Below are 11,184 nucleotides of genomic sequence, written 5' to 3'. Positions count from 1 at the left end.
TTAGATGTTTGAGAAAAATAAAGTCAACATTGGATGTAACTAAACCAAAGACTAATCATTTTGGCTAGAGATGTCCGATAATATCGGCAGGCCGATAAATGCGTTAAAATGTAATATCGGAAATTATCGGTATCGGGTTTTTTTTATTATCGGTATCGTTTGTTATTTTTATTTTTATTTTTTAAATTAATTCAACATAAAAAACACAAGATACACTTACAATTAGTGCACCAACCCAAAGAACCTCCCTCCCCCATTCACACTCATTCACACAAAAGGGTTGTTTCTTTCTGTTATTAATATTCTGGTTCCTACATTATATATCAATATATATCAATACAGTCTGCAGGGATACAGTCCGTAAGCACACATGATTGTGCGTGCTGCTGGTCCACTAATAGTACTAACCTTTAACAGTTACTTTTACTAATTTTTATTAATTACTCGTTTTTATATTGTTTTACTTTCTTTTTATTCAAGAAAATGTTTTTAATTTATTTATCTTGTTTTATTTTATTTTTATTTTTTTAAAGTACCTTATCTTCACCATACCTGGTTGTCCAAATTAGGCATCCATCCATCCATTTTCTACCGCTTAATCCCTTCGGGGTCGCGGGGGGGTGCTGGAGCCTATCTCAGCTACAATCGGGCGGAAGGCGGTGTACACCCTGGACAAGTCGCCACCTCATCGCAGGGCCAACACAGATAGACAGACAACATTCACACGCACATTCACACACTAGGGCGAATTTAGTGTTGCCAATCAACCTATCCCCAGGTGCATGTCTTTGGAGGTGGGAGGAAGCCGGAGTAACCGGAGGGAACCCACGCAGTCACGGGGAGAATATGCTAACTCCACACAGAAAGATCCGGAGCCCACGATTGAACCCAGCACTGCTCAGGACCTTCGTATTGTGAGTCACACGCACTAACCCCTCCTCCACCGTGCTGCCCAAATTAGGCATAATAATGTGTTAATTCCACGACTGTATATATCGGTTGATATCGGTATCGGTTAATATCGGTAATTAAAGAGTTGGACAATATCGGAATATATCGGAATCGGCAAAAAGACATTATCGGACATCCCTAATTTTGGCTCTTACTAAAATCGTGTTCTTCTTATTTGTGTTTTACAGCGCTTATTAAAATATTTTAACATTAACGAACGAGCGTTGAATTATATCGATTTGATCACGCCAGTATCGATTCGATCTGATACACCACGTTTCGGTCAATTACCTGCTTAACTCCCGCCCACATGATGAGTAAAGTTACTAATATAAGTCAGGAGAAACACTTCCGTATTCAGAACTTTACATTGACAATATGTTTTCCCTCTCTAATGGTGACGTCATAGACGTGAACGCCGCCGTCCCGTGGCCGAAAAGAAAGCTTTTTTTTTGTTTGATCACGTTTTTTTGGTCCAAAAGCAAACGTTTTTTATAAAGGTCTTTTTATTTAAACGCCCGTCCACGTGAGCCTTTATGGCGCCCCTTATGAAGCACGTCGCGGTGACGAGCTTCCTATATAAGATGAACATGGAGCAACAGTTCATGTTTGGACGCTCAGCAGGACTGCGACGTCGCCGCAAACTTCCACAAGAGTTGTCAGTTAGTGTTACTGCTGCAGGAGACTACACGGCGGAAACATGTCAGACACTATTGAACAAGTGTAAGTCAGAACATTTTATTCATTATTTCCATATATGCCGACATTATGAACGTGACTGTGATCATAGCATCATTGTGACACAACATGAAAGAGTAAAGACATTAACACAAACAGAAAAATGTTATGTTTCATATTTGTGGTTTTTCGTCGTTTCTACTCTACACAAATGAAACTATCTGGAAATGATCCATTTGAACCTAATTGTTTTGAAAATAACGATGTATTTACCACAAATAGTGTATCTTTGTTCATACGACACAACAGTTACATGGCCTTCCACTAGATGGCAGCAGCAGCAACATTACTGACCAACGTATCGCAATATTAGTGGCGTATATATGCGAGCTGAGATAGGCTCCAGCGACCCCCGCGACACAGAAGGGAATAAGCGGTAGAAATAGATGGGATGGATATACAATATATATATCCGATATTATCGGCCGATAAATGCTTTAAAATGTAATATCGGAAATTATCGGTATCGTTTTTTTTATTATCGGTATCAATGTTTTGTTTTTTTAATTAAATCATAAAAAACACAAGATACACTTACAATTAGTGCACCAACCCAAAAAAAACTCCCTCCCCCATTTACGCTCATTCACACTCATTCGCACAAAAGGGTTGTTTCTTTCTGTTATTAATATTCTGGTTCCTACATTATATATCAATATATATCAATACAGTCTGCAAGGGATACAGTCCGTAAGCACACATGATTGTGCGTGCTGCTGGTCCACTAATAGTACTAACCTTTAACAGTTAATTTGACTAATTTTCATTATTTCTAGTTTCAATGTAACTGTTTTTATATTGTTTTACTTTCTTTTTTATTCTAGACATTTTTTAAATTTATTTATCTTATTTTATTTAATGAATTAAAAAAAAAAAAAGACCTTATCTTCACCATACCTGGCTGTCCAAATTAGGCATAATAATGTGTTAATTCCACGACTGTATATATTGGTATCGGTAATTAAGAGTTGGACAATATCGGAATATCGGATATCGGCAAAAAAGCCATTATCGGACATCCCTAGTATGTATATATATATATATATATATATATATATATATAGGAGGGGGGGAATAAGCGGTAGAAATGGATATATATTTTATATAATATATATATATATTTTTTTTTTATACATAAAAAACGAGACAAGCTGTAGAAAATGGAAGGTATATATATATATATATATATGATGTATGTATGTATATGCATGTATATATATGCCTGTATATGTATATATGCATAGTGCAGCTGAGGCTCCAGCACCCCCCTCGACCCCGAACGAGACAAGCTGTAGAAAATGGAAGGTATATATATATATATATATATATATATATATATATATATATATATATATATATATATATATATATATACAGCTAGGGTGTGTGTGTGTGTGTGTGTGTGTGTGTGTGTGTGTGTGTGTGTGTGTGTGTGTGTGTGTGTGTGTGTGTGTAAACTACCCAAATATTTGGGCACAATGCAATTTATAGGAAATTGTGTTTAAAAATGTTTTAATTTTAGCAAGTATACAAATTATTGCTGTCGAATGATTGTTTTTTACACTTGAATTAATCATGATTACTCACAGGTTGTTAACCACTTGTGTAATTTAAATCAACATTAAAAAAGACCCCGATATTTGGGCTCAAATGCAATTTTATTGTCGGAATGTGATAAGGCAACATATTTGTTTGTAAAAAGCAATAAAAGTAACTAATATGATATACAATATTAGTTTAAAACTGTTGCGGTAAAACAAGCTAAAAAAAAAAAAAAAAAAAAAAAAACCTGCTTGCTTATTTTCTGTGATATGCCACTTAAAAAAAGTTTTCAAAAAGTTTTAGTGCACTTAATGTGACCAAACAATGTTGCCTTTTCACTGCATTGTTTGTGTTCAGCTGTCAAAAAATGGCCAACCTTCAGTTGAAGGGTCTGACAGCTGAGGACGAGTTCCCAGATCTCAGTAAGCACAACAACCACATGGCCAAGTTCTTAACCATGGACATGTACAAAGGACTGAGGGAGCGGACCACCCCCAATGGCTTCACCATAGACCGCGTCATCCAGACAGGCGTGGACAATCCGGGTACGGTGACTTTGTCTTTGGACTTAAACACTCCGATGTTGTCTATGGACGTTCCCCAGCAGGCACACGACATTGATACAACGTTGATTAAACATACATGTCTTGTAAAACTGACTTTGAGACAACATTACAAAATAGTTGTATTTGTTAATTGAGACAATGTTGATGTCTCTTGTTGGATCCTCATTGGTTGGGAAATTACCAAATTTCCAATGGTCAAATTAAAATCACAACCTGACATTGAATAAACGTTGTCATAAAGTATTGTTGTTTCAACGTTGCATTTGTGTTGTAAAATATTGGTTGGGAAATGACCAAGTTTCAAAGGTCAGATTAACGTCAGAAGCTAACATTGATTTTAACGTCGTCAAAAAGCATGTTGTTCCAACGTTAGGTTTGAGTTGCTCAACGTCAGAACTTAATTCAACACAATGTTGTTTTAATGTGTGCCTGCTGGGTCTTGTTCATTCAAGTCTTTGTGTTCTATTGATTTGTAGGTCTTTGTTACATGATGTGACTAATAAGTCTGAGGCTATTCTAAAGCATTCAATCAATCCCAACTGTTCAGTTCGGCATAGGAGCTGTTTCGCCTCATCTTAGCAGTATTCATCAGTTCATGATCAAAAACTTAAATCATTCAGATATACTCTCTTCTAGATCTGTAGATTGGTTGGTCAGATCTAGATCTGACCAATCTACTCTAGATCTACAATCTACAGATCTTCATTCAGGTCATTGAATTCTCGGGATTGATCACAACTGTTCAGTTTTGTCTTAGAGGACGTTTTGCCTCATTTGAGCAAGATTCATCGGTTGATGCTTGAACAAGATTGGTCAGCTCTCGTCTAATGCAGTCTAGAGCTGACCAATCTGCAGATGTAGGCTAAGACAAACAGTCCTAAGACTACAATCAAAGGAATGCACTGATAATAGAATGACCTGACCAAACTGGTACGCGGGCTCCATCTAGTGGTATGCCAAAGACGCACTTGAAAGTACAGGGTTTTATTTTTCTATATGTACCACAGTGTAACCGTTCAAACTGTCAGGTTACAGTGGCCAAAAATATTAAATATACTTATCAAATAAAACCTGCCTTATTTTTAATGCATACTTAGTATACTACGTTACTGGGACGGCGTGGCGCAGTGGAAGAATGGCCGTGCGCGACCCGAGGGTCCCTGGTTCAATCCCCACCTAGTACCAACCTCGTCATGTCCGTTGTGTCCTGAGCAAGACACTTCACCCTTGCTCCTGATGGGTGCTGGTTAGCGCCTTGCATGGCAGCTCCCTCCATCAGTGTGTGAATGTGTGTGTGAATGGGTAAATGTGGAAGTAGTGTCAAATGAGTACCTTGAAGGTAGAAAAGCGCTATACAAGTACAACCCATTTATCATTTATTTACTGTATTTTAATGTTAGTCATTGTGGTGGTACTTGGAGAGTCAAGTTTTTTCTGAGGTGATACTTGGTGAAAAAAGTTTGAGAACCACTGATCTAGATGAATCGAACAGATTGAGACTAGACTAGAACTGAGCTGTAGATAGGTACAGATTCATCCAGGTCATTGTAATAACAGCAAATTCATTATTGGATCGCAACTGGACTGTTGTCTTAGATGACATCTAGCCTAGATATGTAGATTGGTCAGATCTAGACTACACTAGACTAGATCTTACCACATGAAAAGTCTTATGAGCATTAAGTGATCGGATGAGAGGCGTTTTTGAAACATCGTCTGAAAACTGAACAGTAGTTGTGATAGATTTAATACTTTAAAATGTTTTGCTCAAATTTAGCAAGTCCTAAACAATATCAAACATACTTTTTTATTTACCCTTTTGAAGGCTTTAAATCAGATAATGTAACACGCTTACATTTGTTACATTTTGGAAAATGACGTATGGAAAATATACTTATTAAAAATTGACATAATTTGTTCAAAAAGCCTTCAAAGGGTTAAAATACATTTAGAAAAAAAATTGGGTATTTTTTTGGGCTGAGGTTGAGAGATTTTAGTAAAAAAAAAAAAAAAAAAAGGGAAAAAATATGAATCCATCATTTTTGGGATTGAATGAATTTGAATGCTGGTGTCACAACCCTAACTTTGTAGAACGTCTAGAGCAGGCGTCCCCAAACTTTTTGACTCGTATATATACGTTAGGTCAGGAAAAAACACGGAGGCTATTTCATCCCTATAAGCTTGTTTCGCAGGTTTCCCTGCTCTTCAGGGCAGTTCGCGACAGGAGTTACACCCTTCAGCAGGGAAACCTACAAAACAGGCCTGTAGGGATGAAATAGCCTCTGTGTTTTTTCCTGACCTAATGTACATTCTGCTCTACCACGGTATTGAGCACTGTATAACGGATAAACCGCAGTAACCTCGGCTATGTATATATATACATATATAATAGATATTCCTTGCGCACTAATTGACTGAAAGAGCGCTCACTTTTCCGATGATGTGACACCGAGAGTAACAAGCGGTAGAAAATGGATTAGAAAGGACAGATTTTCAAAAATTATATAAAAAAATAAAAAATTAAACTTGGGACTTCATGGGGGCCGGATTTTGGACGCTGACTGGCTGTATCTGGCCCGCGGGCCGTAGTTTGGGAACCCCTGGTCTAGAGCATGAACTGAGAAGCCTGCTCGGATGAGAGGTGAAACATCTTCTGAGACAATCCAGTTGCCATCGATTGTTGCCCCGAGAGTACAAAGTTGATTGAAAGGAGAAAGTCCCAAATATTTTTACACCATTCAAATACTTAAAGGGACCTTTATGTCCGGTTTGGCTTTGAAGAATATTAAAACACAATGTCCCTGGATGATTAACTCTGATGATGCGTGCAGGTCACCCCTACATCATGACTGTGGGCTGTGTGGCGGGAGACGAAGAGTCGTACGAGGTCTTCAAAGAGCTTCTAGACTTGGTCATTGAGGACCGACACGGAGGTTACAAACCGACAGACATGCACAAGACTGACCTCAACCCAGAAAACCTTGTGGTAATGGACATCACGTGGAACACTTGCTGGGGGTTTCCACTTTGACCACAGACTAATTATTGTTCTCTCTCCCAAAGGGCGGTGATGACCTTGACCCTGAATATGTTCTGAGCTCCCGTGTCCGCACGGGCCGCAGCATACGCGGCTTCTGCCTGCCGCCGCTCTGCAGACGAGGAGAGAGACGCGCTGTAGAAAAGCTCTCAGTCGAAGGTAGAGGTCAAGTAAAAGTCATACTAATAACGGCAGCAGCAAACATCTCCATGATCTTCCTGCAGTTCTGGATTCACTAACTGGTGACCTGCAAGGGAAATACTACTCCTTGAGGAACCTATCAGAAGCAGAGCAGCAGCAGTTGATTGATGACCACTTGCTCTTTGACAAGCCAGTGTCTCCTCTGCTGCTGGCCTCAAGGATGGCCCGTGACTGGCCGTCAGGCAGAGGCATCTGGTGAGGCAACGTCTGTGGATCTTCTTCCGTGGACGCATCACTTTCTAAATCACGCTGTCTTCATTTGAAGGCACAACGACAACAAGACGTTCCTGGTGTGGGTGGGTGAGGAGGACCATCTGCGAGTGATCTCCATGGAGAAAGGAGGCAACTTGAAGCAAGTGTTCACTCGCTTCTGCACCGGACTCACTGAGGTTTGGAATGAACCGTTGAATGTTCCTGACTAATGTGGCTTACTCTTGAGCACCCATAGGGCCAAAAACGGGCATTACATGTGTTCCTTATGTGATAGGATTGTTCAGTTTGAAGATTAGCAGTTTGCCACAGGTTTTTTTTTTGTTATAATTTTTTTGATTGCAACGTTGTTAGAATAGGATATGAACAAAGTATACACTTTTTTAATACCTATTTCGGCCCCGTTGACTCCAATTGTAACTACTATTTAACAAACGGAAATTCTGGTATATTAATACGCTTTTTCATGAAAATCAAATTAATGTCATTCCTGCTGATTGAAAAAGAATGAAATATTGTTTGGTGGTGTTACCCTTAACGACCAGCTGGCGCCGGAAAACCCATGAGTAGAATTCTATGAGCTTTGATGAGCGTAAATGAGTTGAACTGCCATCAAACCAACGAAATGCATTGAGAATGATCTTGAGCAGTTATATATCAGAATCAGTTTTATTGGTCAGGTATGTTTAACACAAGGAATTTGACTTGATGGACAGTGCTGTCTTTATTAAAAATAAACAATGAATAATGATGATTAACTAAAAATATAAAGTGCTTAAACTTCTAAAATGAAGGGCTAACCTCTTCTTCCCTCAGGCCATAAGACTCTTGAACGCATCATAATAATCCCCTCAATTCCCCCCAAAACGGATTAACTCGCTGGAATATAAAGACAATATAACATGCATCCATAAACGTGGATGCATATGCAAAAGTGCAATATATTATCTGTATAATAATCTATTTATATCTGCACCTTTCGCTCTTTTATCCTGCACTACAACAAGCTAATGTAATGAAATGTTCTTATATGTACTGTAAAGTTCAAATTTGAATGACAATAAAAGAAGTGTAATGCAGTGGTGAATAGAACAAAGCCAACATGAGTTAGTGCATTCAGTGACAGTGACTGATACATACATGACAGGTATATAGTATATAATACTTGTGTGAACTCAATAAAGTCAACCAAGTCCCACATGTTTTTGCTCATTCTAGCTCAGTAGGCACTGTAAAACAAATACCGTATTTCCTTGAATTAGCGCCGGGGCGGTAATTAATTTAAAACCTCTTCTCACTCCGGCGCTTACCAAAGGCATGCGGTAAATTTAGGCCTGCGCTTATAAATTTGAGTGTGATGTAAGGATACCATCATGAAAAGCACATTTAATAAAAAAAAACCCGTTATTATGGTCTTACCTTTACTTATAAATGAAGTCCATGCGCAGCTCCTTCTGAACAAAAGCATCGATAACTTGTTTATAGAAGTCTTCCTGAACAAAAGCATCGATAACTTGTTTATAGAAGTCTTCCTTATCTTTCTTCAGTTTTAAAAGTCTCTCTGTCTCGATGGAGATCTTCCTTTTATTATTACCTCCTGCTTCGATTGAAAGTCCAGTTTAGAAAACTGTTTTATTTTAGATATGTAATCCTCCATGTTAAGTGCAAGCGAGAGGAAAAAATAAACGATCGCTGCTAACTGTTGCTGCTTGTTGTCACTTCTTCTGCAGCCGAGTAGTCGCAAGAAGGATCACTAGCGCCCTCTACCACCAGGAGGCGGGAGTCATTTAATGACTCATATTTGACACACGCAGCTACGGTATATTAATAAAACATAGCTGCTTACTGTTCTTAGCATATTCAATAGCTTGGACCTTAAATCCTACTGAATAGCTCTTTATCTTCTTCCCTGTATGCGATTTTAAATGATTGAAATCAGCCTCATCCATTTTGAAAATGATGACAGGTGAAGTGTCACTCGTGACGTGACGAGTTTGACCCGGCGGAAATTCTAGGCATATGCTAATTATTTTGTGAAACGAGTTTGACCCGGCGGTAATTCTGACCCGGCGATAATGCTAAGGATGCGCTAATTATTTTGCGAAACGAGTTTGACCCGGCGGTAATTCTAGGCAGGCGCATACTATATACCCGGCGGCAATTCAAGGAAATACGGTAATCTTGCTTTTATGTCTACTTGTGTACTGTGTCAAAATCAATGTCATGAATTATTGACCTATTCAAGGCTGCAATCATCCAACCTCAAATATTCCACACTGCACCTTATTTGTAGAAATGTTGCAATATTGCCTTCTGTTGTTGCCTTTGACAAAAATGTGATAAAACAACAACAAAAAACTATAGATTTGGTGAAAGCAAAAAAATAATAATTGCTGACTTATGACACTTCTATGAGTCCCTTTTTGCGCCAAAGAGTGTATAGTCGGTCTTAAGGTTGCACAAAGGTTAATGAGTGTTTTCCTTTTAGATTGAGTCACTGTTCAAGAACAAAGGGTTTTCTTTCATGTGGAACGAGCACCTGGGCTACATCCTGACTTGCCCCTCCAACCTCGGCACTGGTCTGCGCGCCGGTGTCCACGTAAAGCTTCCGAACATGAGCAAGCACGGAGAGTTTGAAGAAGTTCTCAAGAGGCTGAGGCTTCAGAAACGTGGAACTGGTACACACAGAATTCATTGTTTAGGTCCACTGAAAGCCCTGTAGTTCATCACGTCTTTTGACCCCTAGGTGGCGTGGACACCGATGCTGTTGGTGGAGTCTTTGACATCTCAAACGCTGACAGACTGGGCTTCTCTGAGGTGGACCTGGTGCAGATGGTGGTGGATGGTGTCAAGCTGCTGGTGGAGATGGAGAAGAAACTGGAGAAGGGAGAGTCCATCGATGACCTGATGCCCACCCAGAAGTAGAACCAAACTTATTTGACCTTTAAAAATCAATTTTAATGAAGGACTCAGTCCCACAGGGTATACCGCTGCCACACTTTTGTTCATGATTTGACGGTTTATAGGCTTCTACCATTTCTGTAATGTTGACATGGCCTTAAATAAAATGTATTTTATTGTGAAAATAATGTAGCAAACGAATAAATAATTCATAATACTGAAAGGGCCCCTCTGATGCTGACAATATTGGGACCTAATTTCCGAGTTCTGGACCAATCTTCCTAAAATGCGAGTTGTTTTTTTTCAGGGTTTTTTTTTTACACTGCTTTACTTTTTCCACATTTTATTATGTAACAGCCATATTCCAAAATTGAATGTATTAATTTTTGTCAAAATTCCCCACACAACCCATAATGACATTGTGAAAGTACTTTTTTTTAATGTTGCAAATTCATAAACTAAAAAATAGCATGTCATAAGTATTTCCAACCATTGCTCAATACTTTGTTCTTTGGCAGCAAGTACAGCCTCAAGCCTTTTTGAAAGATGCCACAATATGGCACAACTATCTTTGGGCAGTTTTGCCCATTCCTCTTTGCAGCACCTCAAGCTCTCTTAGGTTGGATGAGAAGTGTTGCTTTCATCAGGATGTCTCTGTACATTGCTGCATTCATATTTCCCTCTATCCTGACTAGTCTCCCAGTTCCTGCTGCTGAAAAACATCCCCACAGCATGATGCTTCCACCACCATGCGTCACTGGAGGGATTGTTTTGGGCCTGGTGATGAACGGTAACCTGACTCTCGCCAGATCCTTGTAGTTCGCTGAGCTCCACACAAGGATCTGGGCTCGAGAGTAATGCAAACTCTTTCAAGATAGCAAAAAAATAATGAACCAATCAGGATCGTCGGGCGGGATTTCATAGATGTGACGTAGCGCCGAAGCGACTGATTCAAACAACAATGGCCGCATGCAGCGAGGAGTCGTGTGCAGACATTGATTCTGCTAATGCAACTGTTTTGCGACATCGATGGTCGAC

At 39.2% G+C, this 11,184-nt stretch overlaps 1 protein-coding gene and 1 long non-coding RNA gene across 2 annotated transcripts in view; one reads left to right on the top strand and one right to left on the bottom strand.

Annotated features, from left to right (window-relative positions):
* Positions 1-1,331, bottom strand: part of LOC133611561 (uncharacterized) — a 22,045-nt gene extending 20,714 nt beyond the window's left edge. The window contains exon 1 of the long non-coding RNA XR_009816002.1: positions 1,243-1,331. This is a non-coding gene — a long non-coding RNA (uncharacterized lncRNA). The remainder of the gene's footprint in view (positions 1-1,242) is intronic.
* Positions 1,332-1,511: 180 nt separating this feature from the next.
* LOC133611560 (creatine kinase, testis isozyme-like) lies at positions 1,512-10,363 on the top strand. Its single transcript, XM_061968452.1, has 8 exons — positions 1,512-1,674; positions 3,589-3,776; positions 6,629-6,783; positions 6,861-6,993; positions 7,059-7,230; positions 7,301-7,424; positions 9,734-9,923; positions 9,992-10,363. The coding sequence occupies exons 1-8, from the start codon at positions 1,652-1,654 to the stop codon at positions 10,168-10,170; spliced, it is 1,164 nt and encodes a 387-aa protein (XP_061824436.1). The 5' UTR covers positions 1,512-1,651; the 3' UTR covers positions 10,171-10,363.
* Positions 10,364-11,184: the final 821 nt, after the last annotated feature.

Source organism: Nerophis lumbriciformis, linkage group LG08 (assembly GCF_033978685.3).
Source record: "Nerophis lumbriciformis linkage group LG08, RoL_Nlum_v2.1, whole genome shotgun sequence".
NCBI classification, from domain to species: Eukaryota; Metazoa; Chordata; class Actinopteri; order Syngnathiformes; family Syngnathidae; genus Nerophis; species Nerophis lumbriciformis.
The sequence above is the reverse complement of the archived record's forward strand: the minus strand, read 5'-3'. Positions and strand labels throughout refer to the sequence as shown.

Coding starts and splice junctions, on each gene's coding strand:
- LOC133611560 (XM_061968452.1), top strand. CDS start 1,652: ATGTCAGACACTATTGAACAAGT. Junction 1,675..3,588: donor TCAGACACTATTGAACAAGT/GTAAGTCAGAAC, acceptor GTTTGTGTTCAG/CTGTCAAAAAATGGCCAACC. Junction 7,231..7,300: donor CCGTCAGGCAGAGGCATCTG/GTGAGGCAACGT, acceptor CTTCATTTGAAG/GCACAACGACAACAAGACGT.